Source organism: Narcine bancroftii, chromosome 7, assembly GCF_036971445.1.
Source record: "Narcine bancroftii isolate sNarBan1 chromosome 7, sNarBan1.hap1, whole genome shotgun sequence".
Classification (NCBI taxonomy): Eukaryota; Metazoa; Chordata; class Chondrichthyes; order Torpediniformes; family Narcinidae; genus Narcine; species Narcine bancroftii.
Window position 1 is genome coordinate 23,971,427 of NC_091475.1, and position 25,309 is coordinate 23,996,735.

The 25,309-nt window shown below is 43.6% G+C and overlaps 1 protein-coding gene across 4 annotated transcripts in view; it reads left to right on the forward strand.

The window, feature by feature from the left end:
• Positions 1–25,309, forward strand: part of LOC138738593 (ribosomal RNA processing protein 1 homolog A-like) — a 34,175-nt gene that overhangs the window by 2,555 nt on the left and 6,311 nt on the right. The window contains exons 1-13 of one of the 4 annotated variants that reach the window (XM_069889117.1): positions 26–183; positions 1,510–1,592; positions 2,597–2,654; positions 3,418–3,503; positions 5,560–5,621; positions 6,291–6,423; positions 7,840–7,904; positions 9,982–10,157; positions 12,609–12,709; positions 17,022–17,119; positions 21,436–21,455; positions 22,457–22,591; positions 22,720–23,270. In XM_069889117.1, coding sequence (XP_069745218.1) covers positions 138–183; positions 1,510–1,592; positions 2,597–2,654; positions 3,418–3,503; positions 5,560–5,621; positions 6,291–6,423; positions 7,840–7,904; positions 9,982–10,157; positions 12,609–12,709; positions 17,022–17,119; positions 21,436–21,455; positions 22,457–22,591; positions 22,720–23,270 — 1,614 coding nt within the window. In that variant the 5' untranslated portion in view covers positions 26–137. Of the gene's footprint in view, positions 1–25; positions 184–1,509; positions 1,593–2,596; positions 2,655–2,678; positions 3,081–3,417; positions 3,504–5,559; positions 5,622–6,290; positions 6,424–7,839; positions 7,905–9,981; positions 10,158–12,608; positions 12,710–17,021; positions 17,120–21,435; positions 21,456–22,456; positions 22,592–22,719; positions 23,271–25,309 lie in introns of those variants that run through there. The other 3 variants (XM_069889116.1, XM_069889119.1, XM_069889118.1) reach the window with 3 other exon arrangements.

The window sequence follows — 25,309 nt, forward strand, 5'->3', positions numbered from 1 at the left end:
ACCTTGAGATGCCCTGTGTTAATGGTCATTGAGGATGAGGTGGTGGTGCCAATCCCACTGATGGAGAGCAGTGTGCAATTACTAGAGGAAATAGAGAGATCTAACCAAATGTTATTGCTCATTGCTGCTGATGTTGAATGCCAACATATTGCCTCTGTTGTGCTTCAGTTATTCAAGCGATTGGTAAGACCATATCTGGAGAACGAGGTAGTGCAGTCACCTTCTTAATTAAAAGACTATTGGAAATGGTGCAGAGATTATTTGTAAACTGAAATAAAAACAGAAAATGCTGGAAACACTCAGCTGGTCAGGCAACATTTGTCACAAGAAAAAAAACGGGTCAAGGATGAAGTTTGGCAAAAGCTGTCACCCTGAAATATTAAAATTAAAAAGTAAAAAAACATTGCTGTTGAAACTCAGCAGATCAAACAGTGACCTTTATGTGCTTGAGCCCTTTAAGGATTGATAAAATGTATCATAAAATGTATGATAAAATGTAGGCACCTACCCAAACAAGATGATGGGAGGGGCAGAGAGAGGAGCACGGTCCCAAAGGCAGGAGGTAATAGGTGGATAAAGGAGGGAGGGAACACTAGCAGGTGGAGGGGGAGGGGGGGGTGGATGCCTCTGTGAATGGAGAGGGAAGGGGGTGGAGAGCTAAAGGAAAGAAGTTAGAAATGGAAGGGAGGGAGAGTTGGTTAGCAGAAAATGGAGAAGTTGATGTTAATGCCATCCAGCTGGAGAGTGCCCAGACAGAAAATCAAATGTTGTTTCTCCAATGTGCAGGTGGTCTTGGTGGGATAGTACATGAGGCCATGAACAGGCGTGAAGAGTGGGGTGCAGAATTGAAATGGTTATTCTGAAATATGAACTTGACTTCTGTTTCCACGAATGCTACCTGACCAAGTGTTTGTTTATTTTTCTGTTAACCAGGAAAGAGCAAGTTATTCCGTGAGGAAACAGACAGATTAGACTTGTTTTGAAGAGTGAGATGCGACTTGATTGAGACACGGGATTCTGAGGAATCCTGACAGGGTGGACTCAGAGAGGATGATTCCAGAAGGAGGTGGTCACTGTTTAAAATAAGAGTTGACCCATTTAAAATGATGAAGTAAATTTTTTTCTCTGCGAGTTTAGTCTTTAGATCTTGTGTTGAAGTGAAGAATTGGAGAAGATTTGATTCAACTACAGGGCATTGCTGAGCCTGCACCTAGAATCTGTTTCCATGCTATTTTTCTTTGACTTTTGGAAATCTAGGGATATGGGAAAGTGGTGTGTTGAGGCTATGATCTCATTGAAGCAGATTGAGCAGCTTCTGATCATTCATCCTAACCCTTGTGACTGACCATTTCTACCCATGGATGCTGTCTGACCTGCTGAGTTCCTCCAGCAACTCTTGGTCTGCTCCTCTTTCTCTTGTGTTTGAACATTATGATACATTGACTCTTGTTACTTCTAGCTATGATGAAGTTGTGCTCTGTGCACTGTTAAACATGTACTGTGTTTTAGGTGGTTTCAGTCAAGAAGAATTATTGAAAATATGGAAGGGTATCTTTTACTGCATGTGGATGCAAGACAAGCCTCTTCTGCAGGTAACTATTCATGAATAAACTGAGTATGCTGGGTCCAACTCTGCTGCTCCAGGGACAGGTATGGCAGAGCGAAGGGTGGCCTCTTGGGCTGTCACAGAGCTCCACCCTGCACAGAGTTAGGACTGTGATATGCAGGCCTTGGTATCTTGTAGCAATTATACATTCTAGATTTTGGGGTGGTGTGTGGGGGGTGGGGGGGGTGGGGTAAGAGAGGGTTTCAGCTACAGTGGCAGGATTGGTTGCTGATGGTGGATCAAAGATAATGTGCTGTTTTTATATAGTGTCCTGCACAGCTTGCTGATAGAACATGGAGCATTGCAACACAGTGCAGGCCCTTCAGCCCATGATGTTGTGCCGACCTGTATAAACCTACCCATCAACCATACCTTCCCTACCTCACCCATAACCCTCTCCTTTTGTTTTGCATCCATGCACCTATCAAAGAGAATTTTAAATGCCTCTACTGTACCACCACCCAAGGCAATGCATTTTAGGCACCCACTGCTTTCTGTGGAAAAAGAAAACTTACCCCTGATGTCTCCACTAAACTTTCCTCCCCTCTCACCTTGTACAGATGTTCCCTGGTATTTGTTACTGTTGCCCAGGTGAAAAATGTGCTGGCTGTGCCTCTCATAATTTTATTGACCTTATTTAATCACCTCTCATCTGACTTCCTTCCAAAGAGGAAAGCCTTAGCTCTGCTAATCTTGCCTCATACGACTTTTTTCCAATCCAGGCCACATCCTGGTAAATGTCCTCTAAGCACTCTCCTGTGCTTCCACATCCTTTTTGTAATGAAGTGAGCAGACTGAACACTATATTCCAAGTGTGGTCTCACCAGAGTGTTATAGAACTGCAACATTACTTCTTGAACTCAATCCCACTACTAATGGAGGCCATGCTTGTGACTGTTCCACTCTGCCTTAGCACCAAACTAATTCTTAATTTGAAGTTAAGGGATTAATTTCTCATGATTTAATTTGTTAAATCCTTTCTCCTTGCAGGAAGAACTGGCGGACTCCATTGCCCAACTTGTACATTCTTTCAGGAATCTGGATGCCAGTGAGTTGTTGCTCATTCTGTCTCCAATATTACTGTATATGCCGTTGTATAGGATGACTCCAAATAGGATGACCCTGGAATTTCCACCTAAATTTGTTTTGAGCATTACCCTTTGTATAAAACAATCACCCCCCCCCCCCGCCAATAAAAAATCTGGCATTTACCGCTGATGGGTGGATGCTGTTAAAAGCAAATCACAATATTTTTAATAACAAATTATCATTTAAAGGTTTAAATTTTATTTGGATATTTTAAAATAAACCACTGTCAGCTCCTATGACAGGCCACTTAAAGCCTGTGCAGAGCCGACAGCAGTAGGACCAAGCGGATGGACCCTGTGGAGGAGCGCTGAGCCATTGCAAATAACTAACGATTGTGTCGGAGCCAGTGGGAAGATGGCAGCGGTGTAGCAACTTCTCCGTCAAGGTAAGAAAAGACCCTTTGTATGGGATGATCCTAATTTTAAGGTGAAACTTTTGTTTTGGATCGTCTTATACAATGGCATATGTTGGAGGTCAGAGAGAAGGGATTAGGGATTTTGTTTGTGGTGGGAGAGCAAGGAAATCAGTGACAGTGGATGAAAACATGGAATTGGTTTGTGTGGGAAGATATTGAAGCTGCTAATGGGGGTGAAATTTTGACAAAGGATTGAAAGAACTGATGAAATGGGTGGAAATGAGGTGTTGAAAAAAGAGATATTGGTGGGACTATGGTGACTGGTTTGAAGCTTGAACTAAGAAGTCTGTATATTCCTTTGCCCCAGAGTTCCTGTTCCTGGAGACATTCTTCCAGACAATGAATCGCGAGTGGAATGGGATTGATCGCCTGCGCATGGACAAATTCTACACTGTGAGAGTTTATGCAGCTGAGTGTTGCCTGTAGGCATGTGTGGCCCTGGTATCAGGGAGCCTTCGGGCATCCACAACATGGCTGGTGGACGGTGGGGGAAAGTTTCTGAACAGGGTACTGATCAACCCTGCTATCATAGCTGAGATAGGAACATAGGAACAGGAACAGGAGTAGGCCAAAAATGACCCATCGAGCCTGCTCCGCCATTCAATAAGATCATAGCTGATCTAATTTATGATATAACTCCACCTACCTGCCTTCTCCCCATATCCCCTAATTCCTCTATCATGTAAAAATTTATCTAACCGAATTTTAAATATGTTTAATGAAGCAGCCTCAACCACTTCCCTGGATAGAGAATTCCAAACATTCACTACTCTCTGGGAAAAACTATTTTTCCTCATCTCAGTCCTAAATCTACTCCCCCGAATCTTGAGACTGTGTCCTCTCGTTTTAGTTTCCCCGGCCATCTTAAAAAACTTTCCTACATCTATCCTATCCATACCCTTCATAATCCTATATGTTTCTATAAGATCTCCTCTCATTCTTCTGAACTCGAACGAATACAATCCTAGACAATTTAATCTTTCATCCTAAGTCAACCCCTTCATCCCAGGGATCAACCTAGTAAACCTCCTCTGGACCGTCTCCAAAGCCAGTATATCCTTCCTCAAATACGGAGACCAGAACTGGACACAGTACTCCAGGTGCGGTCTCACCAGTACCTTACACAGTTGCAACATTACCTCCCTTCTGAATTCAATTTCTCTAGCGATGAAGGCGAACATTCCATTTGCCTTCTTAATAACCTGCTGCACCTGCAACCTAACTTTTTGCGATTCATGCACAAGCCCTCCCAAGTCCCTCTGCACAACAGCATGCTGTAGTTTTTCACCCTTTAAATAATATTCAGCTCTTTTATTTTTCTTGCTGATTTTGCTAATACTTTTGTGTGTTCCTGAGGTTTGGGGAGGGGAGTGGGGGTGTGATGTATAATAATCTGAGGTGCTATTGGCAGATTGTAGTGCTGCAAGACTGCAAATGTACAGTGAGTTCATCCTTGATTTAACACTAATGTCTGTGTATAAAACTCAAGCATTGCCCACTGTTTGTCAGGATGGAAATGCCTGTGTGCTCAGCTACCCATCTCAGGTCCTTTGGGCTCCCACCTCTCCCCCTTCCTATAACAGATTCTCATGCCCATTCTAACATTAACTCCTTCCAAAAAAAGTGGTGTAAATTTGCTGAGTTTTTTCCTGCTCCTATGTCGCTCCAGAACTGCGAGATAATGTTTATTAATTTGAGATTTTCTTTGTGTGGCAGCTCAATAGTGAGGTTTGAACCTGACGGTGTTCTCGGTGAACCTCTTGCTGGAGAGTTGCTTTGTAATTATAATGATAATGAGTTTATTGTCATATACATTGTACACTGTACATGTGAACTGATATTCCTGCTTGCTGCAGCCGAACAGGAACTTCATTAAAAAAAATCACAAGGGTATAGGTTAAATTAAAGAGATAAAAATACAAAAGATATATAATAAATATTCAGTCATTGTGCAAGAAAAGAATGTGGCATTATAATACTGCAGTCAGTCCTTTTGTGCTGTCGGAACGGTCTATGATCGGTATAACGAGGGAAGGTGCAAGAGTCTAATAGCTGAAGGAATGAAACTGATCTTCAACGTGGAGGTGCTGGTCTTCAGGCTTCTGTACTTTCTGCCTGAAGGGAGCAGTGAGAAGAAGTTGTGACCAGGGTGATAGGGGGCCTTTATGATGTTGGCTGCCTTCTTGAGACAGTGTCTCATGTGGATGCTTTCAATGGATGGGAGGTTGAAGCCTGTGAGGGAACCAGCTATGTTTGTGTCCTTTGGCGTCCTGACACTTTTTGAAACGTTCAACTGGCTGAGGAGAATTGTATCACAGTGAGTACTGACTGCTGTAATCCAGTCAGGTCACAGGACAGCAATGCACCAGGCTCAAAAATTATATTTGCAATGTTAAAATCAAGAAGTTTAAATTGTGACTGTCATTTACAATGTGCCTTTTCTTGTTAGTTAATCCGGCTGGTATTGAGGCAATTTCTTGAGGAATTGAAGAGCATGGACTGGGATGAAAGGTTAGTGGATCTTTCAAGTAACATCATACACAGATCAAAATGGATCATTTTTAAATTTAGTCAAGATAAGAGCATAAATAAGAGCAGGAGTTGGCGATCTGGCCTCAAGCCTGCTCTGCCATTCAATAAGATCTGGTCGTGGACTCAGCTCCACTTACTCAACTGTTCCCCATAACTTAATTTTCCTTCAAAAGTCTATCCATCTTTTTAAATGTTCAATGAGGCAGCCTCTAGTGCTTCCTTGGGCAGAGAATTCCACAGATTCCCTACAATTTGGGAGAAGCAGTTCCACCTCTTCTCAGACCTGAATCTACTCCCCTGAATCTTGAGGCAGTGTCCCTTTATTCTTACATCACCCGTTAATGGAAACAGCATCCCTGCTTCTATCTTCTTGATTCTTTTCATAATTTTGTATGTCTTTTTAAGATCAGCCCTCATTCTTCTAAATGAATAAATATAATCACAGCCTCATGAGATAACCCGCTCATTTCCAGAATCAACCTGGTCCAAATGATGTTAAATATAATTCACCAATGTGTCAAGTTGGATTGTGTCAGTATGGTTATGATTCTCCTGTGATCAAGCAAAATTGTTCATCCGAGTACATTTGACTAGTTAGGACAGTTAGCTTTTGACTTGTGCCGTCATCCACTCTGATTTTGCTTTCAGTACTGTCAATCGTTTCCTGAGCTGTGTGACAGATGAAGTGCTTAGTCCTGCCAGGAACTCTGCCCCCAATGGTATTCGTTATCATTTCATTGATATCTACCTACAAGAGCTGGCAAAAGTCGGTACACAGCAGGTAAAGAGAACTTGTGTTATAATTAGCTGTAGATTCAGCAATCTTAGAATAATTGCTTGTTCTGAACGTCAACGACCACAGGATACGATAACGCTGCACCTGTTCCAAACAACATGAAATCCTGGATCCACAATTGAACAAGTCTTTGAAGCTTAATTTTAATTGTTCCTTAGACACCACAGCTGAATCCCATTCAGTCTCTTCCTTTAATTTCTTCAAAGTTTTTTTTTGAGAAGCTGGATTTGATTTGATCACAGAACCATAGAAATTGATGGGACGAGACACCATCTGGCTAAGATGCTTTTTTCACTGCCGTCTCTTAGGCTGTGGTTAACATCAAATCAAAAACTCATCAGTGTATGTTCTTAAATGTGGTGATGATTTTCCCTGCATCATGGGCTGCACAATGTAGCGATTAGAACTACTCTGTCACACTTACAGCGATGTGGTCTTGGGTTTGAATCTCACACTGTAAGGAGTTTGTAAGTTCTCCCTGTGTATGAGTGAGTTTTCCCTGAGGACTCTGGTTTCCTTCCACTTTTCAAAATGTACCGGCACAGGCTCCAGGGCGAAAATGTTTTTCTGTATTACAGGCCCATGTTTAATTGAGCGAAAAAGTTTCCTGTAACCTGCCTTTAATCCGTAAAGTGCATTGCAAGTGCGACTGAGCTGGTAGTCCCATTGCCTCAGAGTTCCAGCAACCTGGCTTGTGTTCTGAGCTTGGGCACTGTGTGAAGTTTGCACATTTCTCCCTGTGCCTCTTCGGATTTCACCCGGTTGCTACAGTTTCCTCCCACAGACATGCCAGTTGATAAGTTTAATTGGCCACTTTAGGTGGTTCCTGGTGTATAGGTGAATTGTAGGTTCTGGAGAGGTTGATGGGAATGCAGAGAGAATGTAAAAATTAGCTTAATGTAGTATTTGTGTAAATGGGTAGTGAATGGTGAGCACAGGCTCACAGGAGTAAAAACGCAGAAGTGCTGGAGGGACGTCCAGTCTCTCAGTGACCAGAGGAGGTAAAGATATATTATCAGGGTTTCAGGCCTGAGCCCTTCTTCAAGGTACCTGAAGGTTATATATTTTTGCCTCCTATGGACGCTGCGAGACCTGCTGAGTTCCTCCAGCATTTCTGTGTTTTTACTATAATCACAGCATCGGCAGACTTTCATGCTTCACTCCCTTGGTGGGCTGGAGGGCCAATTTTGTGCTGCCTTCATCTAATTTTACTCTTTTTGAGAACAACTTCAGCTTGTATCATTTTCACTTGCAACTGAACTTCTGTGTGCATGACCAAAGAAGATCATTAAATGATGCTAGGTGTTTGCTTTTTTCTCTCTTGGCTTTTCTAACTCTTGAGTGGGATCGAATGGTGTGTACAGTCTTTGTGCCTTATCAGTTCTGTTTGCTTTGACCTAGTTGACCGCAGAGCAGAACCTGAAGTTCATTGATCCTTTCTGTCGAATTGCTGCCAAAACCAAAGAGTAAGTTTGGGAATGTCTATGTCTGTCTGCATACTGTGATCAAAGGTTAATAAAGACCATTAGAATAGGAGCATAAATAGCCCATTCAGCCCATAAAGTCTGCCCTGCCATTCATTCATCAGCTGATCAATTTTCCCACAGCCCCACTGTCTGGCTTTCTCTCCATAACCTTTGATGCCCTGGCTAATCCAGAACTTATCAATCTCTTCCTTAAATACACCCAATGACCTGCCCTCCATGACCACCTGTGGCAACAAATTCCACAGATTCACTACCCTCTGGCTGAAGAACTTCCTCCACATTTCTGTTCTGAGCAGACACCCTTCAATCCTGAAGTTGTGCCCTCTTGTCCTAGACTCTACCACCACAGGAAACAACCTTTTTACATCTACTCTGTCCATGCCTTTCAACATTTGAAATGTTTCAATGAGGTCCCCTCTCATTCTCTTAAATTCCAATGAGTACAGGCTAAGAGCTGTCAAACACTCTTCATATGATAACCCTTTAATTCCCAGAATCATTTTGTGAACCTCCTTTGAACCCTCTCCAACATCAGCACATCCTTTCTTAGAGCCCAAAAGTGCTCAAAATACTCCAAGTGAGGTCACATCACATCCCTGCTCTTGTATTTTATTCCTCTTGAAATGAAGGCCAGCATTGCATTTACCTTCTTCACTGCCATCTCAACCTGCAAGGTTACCTTCAGGCTATCCTGCACGAGCATCCCCAGGACCCTTTGCATCTGGATATTTTCAGTTTTCTCCCCATTTAGAAAATGTGTCCCCAGCAAATAAAAGGGCCCAAGAATTCTTGGAATATATACTGGTCGACACCAGCTGAGGAAATGGTTGCTGCCTTCAGCCGATGATGTCATCTCCTGATCACCCTTGCAGGTTCCCTGGGTCATCTCTTCCTCTACACCTAGCACAACTCCTGTGTTCCCATGGTCAGCCATTTGACTTAGGGACTCATTATGCTCTTTGAATTTGTCTGCCAAATCAAGAGTATAAAAATAACTGTCCCATTTGTTTGGAGAGTTGTTTTTATGCGAGATTTATGCTCTTCAACAGCCATTATCTGTGGCAGTGAGAAGGATATGATTATTATGTGTTGTGTGAGATGTGTGTGTGTTTATACACTGTAGTCCAGAGGAATCTGGTTGTACAGTAAAATCCCCATCTTCTGGCGTTCAATCAATCAGAAACTCAAACAATCGGCAAAAAAAGAGGCAAGTAAATAAATATTTTACTTTAGAAAATAAATAAGAATAAAGTTTAAAATAAAAGTTTAAAATTTTAAAAATAAATGTTCTCTGAAGCAATACACAACCCTTTGGGAGCAAACATTCACCCAGCGGAGCGCCCTGGTTGTGCCCAGCCCGCAGCAGCGGTTTGAATAAAGTTGTGTTTGAATGAAATGGCAGCACCCAGGATGAAAAGCCAGCTGATTCCACTTGCCTCTGAGGTGACTCTCCCCAAGTGTCTCCCTATCCCTGCCTTGTAAGTCTTTATTAGTATTAAGTTTAGATAAGAATTTATCTGTAATCTTGGGACAGCAGTATGGTTAGCGAAGTGGCTTGCACAATACTGTTTCAGTGCCTGCGACTGGGGTTTGAATTTAAATGTAAGTTCAGGAATTACTTGATTAACGTGAACTTTAAAAAATTAGGGAATGCAATGTTGATTTTTTTCAAATTACTTTACATTTTGCACTGTCTTGTCTTAAACAGTGTATTCTTAATGCAGGTGTATTAGTTTGGCATTGTAAGAGTGAGTCTCAGACAACAGAAAATTCACATTCCCGGCATCTGCGATCCCCTTAGGTGCTGAATAATGGGGATTTTACTGTATATGTATAGTCAGGTGCTAATGAACAAACTTTAACATTATTCTGTATTGTTATGATCATCTTGGTTCCAATATCATTTTAATTTTGATTCCAATCATTGTGAGATTGAAGCCTGGTGTATCAGTGCCCTGAGCACGTTCAGTCCTCAACGGGTAGGACTTCAGCCTGGTCTATGGGCCATTGTCCTGATTTCATCCTTGTCTTGTCCCTGGCTGTGGTGCGGCTGCAGTCGGATGTTATTTCACATGATCTCCCAGGGAATCTTCGAGCTGATTGTGGACCAAGCGCCATTTGCCATTGAGGATTTAATGAACGAGCTGCAGGCCAGTGAGGGTGATGACGAATCGGGCAAAGAACTGACATCGAGAGAAGAGAGTGAAGATCTGGAAAAACCAAAGATAAATGGTGAGAATCACAACTGCCAAATGGACGAAGAGAGTCTTGAGTTTCCAGTGTCTCCAGGATGTACACCACCAGTTCTATTTGGCTTTGGCTGTTGTCATCCCATTTCTTCCTTCAATTGGTACTCTGTAATTTGGGTCACAAGCAGATGCAGCTGCTCTGACGGTTTCTGTGGGGGATGGGCAGGTAGTTCCTGGGTCGTCAGTGAGCTTGGGTAGGTTGGGACATTGCAATTCAAGTTGCCTTCCAGTAACCAAACCGCCTCCTTCAGTGGTCTGCCCGTTGAAAATTGTGTATATTTAAAAAAAGGGTGGGGGGGTGGGGAGTTGTTTCTGGAGGCATGTTTTGCTTGGTGAGGGTTTGTGGAACTGAGATCCAGAGGAGTTTGTCACCATGGAAGATCACAGGTGAGAATACTTTGCATGGGGTACAGAGAATGGTAGAATCCTCGTTATCCAGAATTCTGGCAGCCTCAAACAACTGGCAAAAAAATAGCAGTCAGTTTGCCAATCATGCAACACCCAATCCCAAGCAAATGGAAAATTCACTTATCTGGCATCTAATAATCCGCATAGGTGCTGGATACCGGGGTTTTACTATACATGGACACCCTTCTTTCAAGATGGCAAGTGAATAATCAAATACTGTTCTCCCACACCTGCCCACATTGCCCTTCGATCTCAAACTAACACTGGATAACGTGCCACTTCCGCCAATGAAGATGTTGCATTTGACTGTATAGTCTGAAGGAGACCTACCAAAACAGGAGGGGGTGGGGTGAATGATAGGAACAAATAGGAGCCGGAGAAGGCCATCAGGCTCTTGCACCTGTCATTAAAATCATGGTCGATTTTCTGTCTTGATTCACCATCCCAATACCATTGATTCCCTTAATATCTGTTGACCTGTGCCTTGAATGGAAGTAGCTTTCCACAGCAGAGAGTTCCAAGGGTTCATCTCTCTGACTAAGTCATTTATCTCAGTGCAAAATGTCTTATTCTGAAACTATGCCCTCAGTTGTAGACTCCTCAGCCAAGGGAAACGTCTTTTTATCATGCCTGTCAAGATCTTGGAGGTTTTATATTATGGAAAGGATAAATATGTTCAGATCTGGAGCTCTGAAGAATGATGGGAGATTTGATAGAGGTATAGAAAATTATGATGGGTATAGAGTAATTGCAAGTAAGCTTTTTCTCACTGAGGGTAGGTGAGAAACAAACTGGAGGACATGGGTTCAGGGTGAAAGGGGAGAAGTTTAGGGGAATCATAGGGGGAAATTATTCACACAAAGAATGGTGGGAGTGTGGCACGAGCTGCCAGCTGAAGTGGTGAATGTGGGCTCAGTTTTGACATTTAAGAAGAATTTGGACAGATATATGAATGGAAGAAGTTCAGAGGACTATGGACTGCATTCAGGTCAGTGGGACTAGGATGAATAGTAGTTTGTCATCGACTAGAAGGGCTGAAAGGCATTTCTGCTGTAATGTTACGGTTTTATGTTTTGATAAAATCTTCTCTCATTCTTTTGAACTGGAGAGAATGCCATCCAAGCTCCATGTTCAGCAGTTCCACCATCCCTCTGTATCATGAATCTTTTGCAATAAGGAAGCTGTATGTCAAGATACAGTTCAATGGCGAGTCAGGACGTACAAAGAAATGTGGTTTTAGTGATTGGTGGTCAACCATCCCAGGCCAAACCAGTGGAGATTCCTCAAGTTTGTCTTGTCAACCCAAACAGTTTTAGCTGTTTCATTAATGACCTTCCTTCCATCGTAAGGCTGGAAGTGGGGATGTAAAGGTTTAGAGTATAATGTACATGAAATTCCCCTTTAACTTTTTTCTACCATAAGAGAGACAGAGTTGCCACTTTGTCCAGCGCCCCTCACAGAAACTGACCAGTCCTGTGCCTGTTTAGTTTCTGAGATCAGACAATCTCGGGCATATTCAAGCTATTAGCATGTTGGCTGCTCTTTGCAGCATTCAATCCTGTTCAGTCGAGGAAATGAGGTAGCCTGTGCTTTCAGGCAGCAAGGCCATGTCAGTGTTCAGACCACACAAATGCTGGGTATTGACCATTTGCAACAAAGAGTCTCACCACTTCTCCAGGCAGATTAGCATGTCACTGTTGATTAGCAATCAACTGGATCAGTCACTGCCACTTCTCAAGTTTGACTGTTTAACAGGGATTTGTATGCTGCCTTTCAAACACTCACCAAATAAATCATTCTTTAGGTCCAAAAAGAATGTGAGAATGCAATGATCTAGTACTTTAGGGTGGTGTGCTTAGTTCCATTTGTGAAGATGGTTTGCAGTTTTCCTTGAGCCTTTAACACTTTTGGCTTTGTACTTTGTGACTGCGAGGCTAATTGGTCGATTTACAGCTTGTTTCAGGAGAATTAGAGATGGTTCAGTGTTACAATGATCCGAGGTTCACATTGGAAAATATATTCACAGGGTCTGCTCTGGGGGAAGGTGCTGAGCTGCCAAAGTCCGATGGAGACGAAGAGAATGCAAACCAACCTGGTTACGATCACGATGCTGGACCTGTCCTTCAGGTATTGATCTCTGTAATTGAAAGGATGGTAGGGATGTGGGGCAGGACTGTTGAATGGGTCAAGATTGAAGCCGCCTCTTGGTTTTACTCCTGTGACACCACAGTCCTGCTTCAACTTTGACTCTTGTCAGACATCATAGGTTGAGTGCATGCTGGTTGTGTTTAAGGTATTGGACTGCCAAACAGTGCAGTAGCTCAGGGATTCTCATTTTGAATTTTGCCTGTGTATTGCCTCCAAGACAAAACAGCATTGTAATGTGCCTGTCCAGCCCATGAACTGGTGCCACCACTGTTAAAAAATGTAGCTTCATAAAGGGGAATTATCCCCTTCCTGCAGTGGCCCACACTGATTCCACAAGCATATCGTCTGCCTGCAATGCCAATGGATTCGGTAACTCCACAGCACTGAAAGCACATCACCCAACAAGAGACGCAGTGCTTCAAGTAAAAGGCCCATTGCGGCCAACTGCTGTGTAAATAATTGCCAACTGTGGTTCAGTGCGTGGCAATTTTACCTCTTCATCGGGAGGTTGTGAACTACAGCCAGTTCCAGAAAGTTATGGCCCCAGGTCCCAGCCAATTCTTCAGTGCTGCATTGTTGGAGGTGCTGTCATTTGGATCAGATGTTGAACTGAGGCATGTCTGCCATTTCACATGGGGAGAGAAGGTCTGGGATGTTGCTTGTTTGCTGTCCTTTCGACAGTTCTCGCTGGAAACAAGACTTGCTGTGATTGGATCCAAGGGAACTTATTCCATTACGTAATGTAGGAAATTGAGATTACATTGTAGCGTGTACTTGACATGTTGATGTCCTGACACATGAATACAGGTTCTCCCCAATTTATGCCTGTAATTGGGACTGAATGATCTCGAAATCAATGCAAATCAGAATTTTGCCTGTGCGTGTGGAGTCTCATTAAAGCAGACTTTTAAATAAAATATTGTATTTGGCAAACTATAACAGGGATACAAGCCAAAATGTATGTACTTATTTTGTTAGTCAGTGTCCTGGGGTCCATAGGCTGAGCGCAGCCATCTTAATTCCTGTGTGCATTCACGAGTCTCTGGTTGTCGCGTTTGTGGTGGGTTTGTATATTGGAGTTCGGCTGACGAATGTGCGACTCTCACACATAAACAGCGTAAATTTTATATTTTTCCTTATTTAAAAAAAAATTTGGTCATATGTGCGGATGGGCATAAATCGCATTGGTCACAAGTCGGGGAGTGCCTGTATCTTTCTTTCTTTGGCTTGGCTTCGCGGACGAAAATTTATGGAGGGGTATGTCCACGTCTGCTGCAGGCTCGTTGGTGACTGACAAGTCCGATGCGGGACAGGCAGGCACGGTTGCAAGGGAAAATTGGTTGGTTGGGGTTGGGTGTTGGGTTTTTCCTCCTTTGTCTTTTGTCAGTGAGGTGGGCTCTGCAGTCTTCTTCAAAGGAGGTTGCTGCCTGCCGAACTGTGAGGCGCCAAGATGCACGGTTGGAGGTGAGATCAGCCCACTGGCGGTGGTCAATGTGGCAGGCACCAAGAGATTTATTTAAGCAGTCCTTGTACCTCTTCTTTGGTGCACCTCTGTCTCGGTGGCCAGTGGAGAGCTCGCCATAGAACACGATCTTGGGAAGGCGATGGTCCTCCATTCTGGAGACGTGACCCACCCAGCGCAGTTGGGTCTTCAGCAGCGTGGATTCAATGCTTGCGGACTCTGCCAGCTCGAGTACTTCTATGTTGGTTATGAAGTCATTCCAATGAATGTTGAGGTTGGAGCGGAGACAGCGCTGATGGAAGCGTCCTAGGAAGCGTAGGTGATGCCGGTAAAGGACCCATGATTCGGAGCCAAACAGGAGCGTGGGTATGACAACGGCTCTGTACATGCTGATTTTTGTGTGTTTCTTCAGGTGATTGTTTTTCCAGACTCTTTTGTGTAGTCTTCCAAAGGCGCTATTTGCCTTGGCGAGTCTGTTGTCTATCTTTTTGTCGATCCTTGAATCAGATGAAATGGTGCAGCCGAGGTAGGTAAACTGGTTGACCGTTTTGAATGCCCAATGGAGATGTGGGGGGGCTGGTAATCATGGTGGGGAGCTGGCTGATGGAGGACCTCAGTTTTCTTCAGGCTGTCTTCCAGGCCAAACATTTTGGCAGTTTCCGCAAAACAGGACGTCATACGCTGGAGAGCTGGCTCTGAATGGGCAACTAAAGCGGCATCGTCTGCAAAGAGTAGTTCACGGACAAGTTGCTCTTGTGTCTTGGTGTGAGCTTGCAGACACCTCAGATTGAAGAGACTGCCATCCGTGCGGTACCGGATGTAAACAGCGTCTTCATTGTTGAGGTCTTTCATGGGTTGTTTCAGCATCATGCTGAAGAAGATATATTATATCCTGTATTTTTTTTTTTCTTTGGCTTGGCTTCGCGGACGAAGATTTATGGAGGGGGTAAAAAGTCCACGTCAGCTGCAGGCTCGTTTGTGGCTGACAAGTCCGATGCGGGACAGGCAGACACGATTGCAGCGGTTGCAGGGGAAAATTGGTGGGTTGGGGTTGGGTGTTGGGTTTTTCCTCCTCTGCCTTTTGTCAGTGAGGTAGGCTCTGCGGTCTTCTTCAAAGGAGGTTGCTGCCCGCCAAACTGTGAGGCGCCAAGATGCACGGTTTGAGGCGATATCAGCCCACTGGTGGTGGTCAATGTGGCAGGCACCAAGAGATTTCTTTAGGCAGTCCTTGTACCTTTTCTTTGGTGCACCTCTGTCACGGTGGCCAGTGGAGAGCTCGCCATATAACACGATCTTGGGAAGGCGATGGTCCTCCATTCTGGAGACGTGACCCATCCAGCGCAGCTGGATCTTCAGCAGCGTGGACTCGATGCTGTCGACCTCTGCCATCTCGAGTACTTCGACGTTAGGGATGTAAGCGCTCCAATGGATGTTGAGGATGGAGCGGAGACAATGCTGGTGGAAGCGTTCTAGGAGCCGTAGGTGGTGCCGGTAGAGGACCCATGATTCGGAGCCGAACAGGAGTGTGGGTATGACAACGGCTCTGTATACGCTTATCTTTGTGAGGTTTTTCAGTTGGTTGTTTTTCCAGACTCTTTTGTGTAGTCTTCCAAAGGCGCTATTTGCCTTGGCGAGTCTGTTGTCTATCTCATTGTCGATCCTTGCATCTGATGAAATGGTGCAGCCGAGATAGGTAAACTGGTTGACCGTTTTGAGTTTTGTGTGCCCGATGGAGATGTGGGGGGGCTGGTAATCATGGTGGGGAGCTGGCTGATGGAGGACCTCAGTTTTCTTCAGGCTGACTTCCAGGCCAAACATTTTGGCAGTTTCCGCAAAGCAGGACGTCAAGCGCTGAAGAGCTGGCTCTGAATGGGCAACTAAAGCGGCATCGTCTGCAAAGAGTAGTTCACGGACAAGTTTCTCTTGTGTCTTGGTGTGAGCTTGCAGGCGCCTCAGATTGAAGAGACTGCCATCCGTGCGGTACCGGATGTAAACAGCGTCTTCATTGTTGGGGTCTTTCATGGCTTGGTTCAGCATCATGCTGAAGAAGATTGAAAAGAGGGTTGGTGCCAGAACACAGCCTTGCTTCACGCCATTGTTAATGGAGAAGGGTTCAGAGAGCTCATTGCTGTATCTGACCGGACCTTGTTGGTTTTCGTGCAGTTGGATAATCATGTTGAGGAACTTTGGGGGACATCCGATGCGCTCTAGTATTTGCCAAAGCCCTTTCCTGCTCACGGTGTCCTGTATATTGAGCCTAGAAATCTACAGCACAGTACAGGTCCTTTGGCCCACAGTGTTGTATCGATCTTATTACCTTCTCTGCTGCTGTAATGCTAGTGATCGCGACTGGGGTTTGAATACCACGCTGCCTTTAATTCATTTGCATGTTCTCCCTGTGTGAAGGTTTTCTCCGGGTGCTCCAATTTCCTCCCACCCTTCAAAACGTACCAGGGGTGTAGGTTAATTGGGTATAATTGTACGGCACGGGCCCGTGGGCTGAAAGGGCCTATTACCTTGCTGTATATCTAAATTTACAAATTTAAAACAACAAATTTTGTGATATGCTCATGACAAAACATGACCCTAAAATTAATGCCCCTTTGTGTTAGCCATTTCTGTCCTGGGGGAAAAAGCCTCTGGCTGTCCACATGATCAATGCTTCTCATCGTCTTGTACGCCTCTATCAGGTCATTCCTCTGTCACTCCAAGGAGAAAAGACCAAGGGAATGGTGGGATTGTATCACATGCAAGCAGCAGAGTCACTTTATCTTGGGCATTGTGTTTGGTGCAGACACACGAGCTCAAGAGCCTGTTCTCTTTCCACAGTTTGACTACGGGGCTGTTGCTGACCGGCTGTTCCAGCTCTCCAGCAGAGGGAGCACCCCTACTCAGAACAGGAAACGCCTCTACAAGCTGGTGCGCAAGTAAGGGCATCACGTATCACTCACACTACTCTGTCACCTTCAGCCCAGCTCCACCATGCTCTCATCAAGCCTCTCATCCACAGCCCAGTCCAGCACAGAATCTCTCAAAGCCCTCATTGAATTCAGGAACTCCTCAAATCAAATCCTGTACAAAAGTAAAATCAGAGCAGGAAGAGACAATTTGGTTCCCGGCGCCTGCACCATTATTCAATAAGATCACAGCTCATCCTTTACCTCTGGGCTATTTCTTGCACTAATACATTACGAACTAACAATCCGCTTCATTATTTTTGGGAATAAAGGGACTTTGTTAGCACTAACACAGGAACAGCAATGGTAAATTTGAAATAATAGTTTTTATTTAACTAACATAATATTTCTTACTTAACTCTAAATTTAACCCCACTATGTGCAAATATAAAATGTAAATATGTGTGTGTAATAAAGTCCCACTCTGAAAAGTCCATTTTTAAAACTTCAGCATCATTTTAGTCTTGAAGTTCTTAAATTCTCAGTTCAGAAATAATTTCAAAGTGCTTTTAAACCACATCTTCAGGTCTCTTTACTCACAATTCTGCCCTCTTCAAAGAGATAAGGAATGTGGCTATTTTCTTCCATGATGAATTCACAAGCCTGGACAAGGGTTAAATGAAGTAGCCATACAAAAATAGGCCCAGTAGAATTCTGTCCTCTTTTTCTTATTTCAAAAGCCACTGATTCTCTGTTTCCCTTTTTCCAGGAGTAACAAACACAACAGCACCTATTCTGGTTAATGTAACTCAACCCTGTTTTTCACAAGGTTTCAACCCCTATGCGTCACAGGGTTTTGACTTCTATCAACTCCAAACTGAACTGTCCCAAAAATGTTCGAATTCGATAATATATTTCTCCAAATCATGTGACCATTTACATCCTCAATGAGGTCAGTTCCAGTTCTTTAAAATCAAAACAGTTGCAAACTCCAGTTTCTTGTAAACCATGTGATCTTCATACCTGTCTTGTAGACTACACAACTCCAAAAGATTACCTCACTTCTGTTTCAAATTCTTAAGTATATCACTCAAATGGCTCTGAGTTTCATTTCTCTTGTTCAAGAGGCCTTAAATGGTTTAGTTTAAAAACAGATGGCTTCCTTCAGCAATTCTTATTGAGCACTTAGATACTTCAGATTTTAATAAAATAAACATTTCATTGTCCTTGAATAATTAAGACCCACTTCAAATCCATAAGCTCTGTCTTTCCAAGACATGTTGACTCCGAAAATGAACTCCCTTCTCTGAAAATAATGGCTCTCTGTAAAAGTGCTGTGATCTGTGTGTGACCCTGTACCAGCCCACAACTTACTGAACTAAGAATACAGATACAATATTTTAACTCTATAATTTAATAAGACATTTTTATATATGAGAAAGATAGTTTAATATTAAAGGTTAACACAAAACAGTTGCAAACCTAGTATTGAATTCCCTAAATAACTAAGTATGTCTCCACTGCCTTTGTGGGTGGAGAACTCCCAAGGTCCAGCACTTCAGAACTTCACATAGTCCTAAATGGCTATTCCCTCAACTTGAGACCATGGCGTCTGATGAAGAGTTGCCTAGAATGGGCTGCCAGGAGTCATGGTGGAAGCGTGTACTTCAAGAGGCTTCCAGATAGATACATGAATATCGAGGAATACAGATCAAGTGCAGGCAGCAAAGTTTTAGTTTAGATCGGACATCACATTCGGTACAAACATGTAGGCTAAAGAGCCTATTCCTGTATTGGATGTTCCCGTCTACCCTGTCTGCCGTTGAATGATTTTGGTGAGTTTGCCTCTTGTTCTTTCAAACTCGAGTACTGGCCCAGGCATGTTCACCATCCAGGGACCAATGTGGTGAGCTTTCACCACACTTCCTCTGCATGTTTCAGACGTACTCGTGGCAGGACAGCATGTAATTGGAGCAGGTTAGCTCTATCCTAGTGCTCAAATACTCTTGCAGGAATAAAAACTGCACCACTTCCATTTTGGTTGCTGACCTCCAGATTAACACTTATTGGTTTGCTGATATCCAGGTACCTCTGAACAATAAACCTTTCAATATAGAGTCATGGTTCCACAGCAAGGAAGTAGGTTCTTTGACCCTGTCTCTATGCTGACCAAGCTAGTCCCATCTCTCCATAATCCTCTTAACCTTTTCTACACCATGTACCTGTCCAAATGTATTTTTAAACATTGACATTTTAAATTTCCTACCTCTACTATTTGCCTGGCAGCTTATTCCATGTACTTAGCACTCTCTGTGAAGATGGTGGCCCTCACACCATAAATCCATGTTTTAGATTTCAATACCCTGGGAAACAGAACCATAGAACACTGCAGCTTAGAAATACGACCTTTGCTCCATCTTGTCCATGTTAAACAAATTATTTTGCCTCGTCCCATCAGCCTGCATCTGGACCATAGCCCTCCATGTACCTATCTAATCTACAATGTCAAAATCAAGCCCGCATCCCCCGTATCCACCACCTCCGCTGGCAGCTTGTTCCACATTCTCAATGCCCTCAGAGTGAAGAAGTTTCACTTAAACACTTCACCCTTGACTCATGTTCTTGTCTCACCCAACCTCAGTGGAAAAAGTCTGTTTGCCATCACCCCATCAACACACATCATAATTTTGCACACTTCCATCAAATAATCCCTCCTCTGATGGTATTCAATAATTCCCTATAACACAGCTCATAGCAACATCATTGTGAAGTTTCTCTGCACTCTTTCAATCTTGATGATAACTTTCCTGTAGTACTGCAAATTTGGCTTCACCATTGTCTCGCCAACTTCAACATAACATTCTAACTCTACTCAATACTTTGATTTATGAACACCAATGGACTAAAACCTCTCTTTATCATCCTACCTACCTGTGATGTCACTTTTCTCCCCATGTGATGCTATTCCCAGATCCCTGACGCACTCCAGTTCCCTACCGTTTCCCAATCATGTCCTACCTGGATTCATCCTCCTAAAGTGCAGAACCTCACGCTTGTCTGCATTACCATCTTACAGCCACCACCTGTTCCAAATCCTGCTGCAAGCTTTGAAAAAGTTCCTCACTGTCCACTACACCTGACTCTTCGTGTCAGCTGCAAATTTGCATATCTGATTGACCACAGTGATATAGATGACAAACAACAATGGACCCAGCACCGATTCCCCAAGGCACACCACAAATCCCAGGCCTCCAGTCAAAGAGCCAATCTCCTACTACAACTCCATGGCTTCTCCACAAAGCCAATGTCGAAACCAATTTACTATTTCATCCTGGTTGCCAAGCACTGAACTTTCCTGACCAATCTCCCATGAGGGTCCTTTTCAGAAGCATTGCTGAAGTCCATATAGACAACATCCACTGCTTTCCTTCAACAACTCTCTTGGTAACCTCTAGAAACTGTAAGATTGGTTTGACATGACTTACCATGCATAAAGCCATGTTGACTATTCCTAATTGGCCTCTGTCTCTCCAAGCACTTGTATATCCAGTCACTTGATAAACCTTCCAACAACTTACCCACATCAGGCTTACTGGCCTATGATTTCACAAATAATTCTTGGAGTTTTTATTCAATCACATTAGGTTTCCTTCAGTCCTCCACCTGTAGCTGAGGATGTTTTCTAGGATCCCAACAGTTTCTGCACGAGTCTTGCTCAAGGTCTGTGGGAATATCTTGTCAGGCCCTGAAGATTTATCCTCTCTTGATTGCCTGAAGACAGCAAGCATCTCCTCTACAATGTGCATATTGTCCCTGACCTCACTCCTTATTTGTCTCGCTTCTATAGACTGTCTTCCGAGTAAATACAGATGCAAAAAACAAAAATACATTTAAGATCTTCCCCCTTTTCTTTGGCTCTATATTAAGATGACCATTTCCCTTACCTCTGCCTCCCCCCAATAAAGCTTTGAGCTCCTTTGCAAGCCCCCTCCAATATCTCACTAATTAAAAGCCTCTTTCTACATTTCCATGTTGTACTTAATTGACCTCCTCTACTTGCTCACCTCCCTCCGAAGCTCATCTCCATCAGCCATTGGCTTGCTCTCACCATTTTGCTGTTTACAATTGTTTTGTTCGTCCTCCTGTCTGTTCTGACTCCATACTCCCTCATCACTGACTCAGGGTTGCTTTGCAGAATGATTGTCATGTCAAGTGTAATGCTGGGGTTGTGAGTTTCGCTACTGTGATATGTGCTTTTGTGGTGTGACTGGCACAGAGTTAGATCGGTTATTTGCCCGCCTGCCTGCACCATACACTAATTGCTGTCCTTTTCCTCTTCCCTTTAGGTTCCGGGATTTGGCTGAAGGTGAGGATGAACCACCTAAGTTCCACCTTATTTGTATTTTGCAGTGCATTCAAGAGAAAAATTAATTTCACTGACATTCATTTTAAAGTTCGAGCTCCGATTTTTCTTTCAGAGTGCAGGCCTATTTGAGCAACTTCCTGGTTTTTTTTTTCTTTGTGCCTTCTGGTGACTGCACAGGTTACTATACAGACATACAGCTTGGTAACAGGCTCTTTTGGCCCACCAGCCCATGCTGCCTAAATATACCCAATTGACCTACACCCCCAGAACGTTTTGAATGGTGGGAGGAAACCAGAGGCCCCAGGGAAAACCCACACAGACACAGGGAGAACATAAAAACTCCTTACAGACAACGCAGGATTTGAACCCAGGTCGCTGGCGCTGTAACAGCGCTGTTGCTAACCATGCCGCCCCGATGTGTAGCCCTGTCTTGTTACAGACAAAGGTGTAAGGATGATCTGGCAAACAAGAGAGTCTGAAGCTGCTGGCAGGCTTGAGCAACACACAAAATAACATACAATCAATGTTTCAGGGGGTCCTGATGAAAGGCTTCACCCCAAAATGTCAACTGACTATTACCTTCCTTGCATGCTGCCTGACCTGTTGATTTCCTCCAGCATTTTGTGCATTGTGAAGATCATTTGGCTGCAGCCGTATGGTGCAGGTCACAACATTTCAAGCTGCCCCTTCAAGAATTCAAGATTCCTTTATTGTCATGTGATAGTACAGAACATGTAATATTACACAAAATTGCCTTCTGCCTGCTGTAAGGCAGACAAAAAGTTGCCCTGTGTTGCCCAGCACCCTTGCAGTAAGAGAGAAAGAGAAGCAGAGTCCCTTCAGAGACACTGAATGTCTGTGGTTTTGTCTCCCACTGAGCAATGGAAGGTTTAGGAAAGTCCCTCTGCTCTTATATTCTGTGGCTCTGTTTATAAAACAGAGGATCTGTTTCCTTGAATAGACCAATTAATGTCTGACGATTGTGCAACTTGTGTTTGCAGGAATCTTTCCTCAAGATATGGTTCCTTCTGACATGTCATCAGATGACGAAGATGAAGATGATTTGAGTTGGAGGAAGAAGAAAAAGAAGAACCAAAGACAGGAAAAGGCTTTGGAGGGCAAAGAAGCAGGAGTGGGTGAGCTACATTACACATTTTCATAAACATTAGATGTTATCTTTCAAAAACTTCCCTCCAATCCCTCCTCTGAATTGGATTGGGATTTCCAGTTGCCACAGTCTGAACGTCAATTTGTCTTTCTCCAGGCAAGAAGAAAGCTGGGAAAAGGAAAGACAAAAAGATGCGGTGTTCCAAAGGGAGATTGCCGTCAGGGGCAAGCAAGAGTGAAGAACCAACCAGTGGGGTTGTGAAGGAACTGTCTGCTCCTCCAGATCCAGAACTTTGGAGGAAAAAAAAGAAAAAATTGAGGCCAGTTAATGCAGCTGTGATCCTAGAGACCGCCGCATTCAGCAGCGATATGCCAAGGGTTGAAAGTCCAAGACAGGAAATCCAAGTGAGAAAATGTAAACCTGATGTGCAGCCTCCAACATGTGTTGTGGGCTCAGACACCCCCTCTTCCAAATTGAAGAGGAGGAAGAAGGTGCAAGCTCAACTCACCAATGGGAAGAGTTTGTCTAAAAATTCAAATCCCAAAGAGCCTGTTGTTAGTAAAAAAGTGAAAGGGGTTCTGGTGAAGAAAGCTAAGAAGCAGATTGTTAGCGAGGAAGCATCTGGCACCCAGGCCCCAGTCAGGAGCAAGAGGAAGGCAAAGGAGCTATCCAAGGGCCCCAGCAAGAAACTGAAGCTCAAGAACAGTGTAAGTTGGAATCATTAAACTCTCAAGGGGCATTGTCCCCATATTTCCCAGCTCAATTCAGCTAGTACTTTATTTTATTCAATATACAGTATTTAAAACAGTAGAGTACAGCAGCATATTTACACCAAACGCAATCCCAGATTAAACTAAATTGATTCGGGGTTCCTTACTGTCATGTAAAGACAGTGCAATATTACACAGAATTTGCTTTCATCTGCTGTAAGGCAGACAGATTTGCCATCAGCAGAAATTGCCTGAAGTGCCTCTTACAGTTAGAGTGAGAGAAGCAAAAGAGAGTTCCCTCAGAGTGTCCATAGATTCACCTTCAGACTGCTGCAGCCCCCGGAGCCACACAGTCCAGTCCAAACCATCAGCAGCCTGAGCTCCAGATCCGAACGTCTAACATGATCAGGAATCCTTCAGCGCTCTCAGCACCCTCTGGCATCCCAGTAATTGGTACCCTTCAAGGGTGGGACGATTGATATAGCACTATAACAACACCAGCGGTCGGGGTTCAATCCAGCATTGTCTGTTAGGAGTTTGTATGTTCTCCCCATGTCTGCATGGGTTTTCTCCAGGGACTCCAGTTTCCTCCCACTTTTAAAAAAGCGTACCAGGGGTATAATTTGGACTGAAATGGCCTTTTACCATGTGGTATGTCTAAATTTAAAATTTAAATCTCTTCTGCCTGAACCTGATTCATATCCAGCATTCCAAAAACAGCTTCTTCACCTCGGCCATCAGATTTCTAAATGGATGATGAACCACAGACACTACCTCACTTTCTCTCTCTTCCACTATTTATTTTTAAATTTAATTTTATAGCAAAAGTTGTACCTGTAACGCTGCTGCAAAACAATGAATTTTGTGGCCTGTTCATGGCAATAAATTTTGATTCTTCCATTCCCAGCATATTTGTGTCAATCCAACAGCCTCAGTAAAGCTGCTTTTGTTCCTGCTTCCACCGCTGCCGCCGGACCTTGTGTTTTCTGACCACAGGAGGAGACTGTTGACCAGTTCGAGCTTCTCTCATCTTCCCTACACAGACTGTCGGTACACCATATCTTTCAATATCTTAAAACAAAACTAACAATCTCATAATAAAATCTTCAGTTATCCCTGCCATTCACACCCTTCAGAGGAACATTATTTATGGTTTCAGCATCTGGCTCCTTTTCCAGTTGTATATAGACCCTGGTACCAGGAAAAAATATATAACCACAACTCAGGGAACCTTTTTTATTCTTTTAGTAATCTTCATTCTCCCAAAACCCAACTAGTTCCCAAACTTCAGATAAGGATCTTTGCAACTGTACACACTTGTGTTTAGGTCATCCTATATAAAGCTACAATGAAAATTCAGGTTTGGTTCTCAGGGTGGTGAGAAGCTGTTGATGAGTGTGTCTTACGTGGGAGGGCTTGATGCACTGGACCTAAAATCTTTCGGCATATATGAGAATTAGATGAGATTAATAGAGGTCTACAAGATTGATATACAAGATTATCCTTTTTTCCAGGACGACATTTGCAAATACCACAGGATATCTATACAAGTTTTGTTTGTGGGTGGGGGGGTGGAGGCAGAGTTCACGGGAGATGACACAGGTAAGACTTTTACACTGAGTAGTGGGTGCCTGGATTACGTTGCCAAGGGTGGTAGTGGAGACTGGATCAATCAGGATATTTAAAGGAATCTTAAACAGGCACATGGATGCGAGAAAAATTGAGGGTTATTGGTGTGAGGTTGGAAAGGTTTCATTTGTTGAGTATAGAGATTTATTGAGGTCAGCACAACATCGTGGCTGAAGGGCCTGGACTGCTGGAATTTTCTGTTCTTTTGCAATTTAATTTTGAAAGAGAGAATTTGAAGGGTTTCCCATTGGCTGGAGAGTTGAGAACTAAAAATAGTCCCATGGTAATGGATCAGCCAACTGTCAGACATCGACATGGAAGTTCATCTTTAGAACTCCAGGTGACATTCAGGTCTCAGGTCAGTGGGTATTTGGCCCTAATTGAATTAGGAGTGGGAAGATGTACTT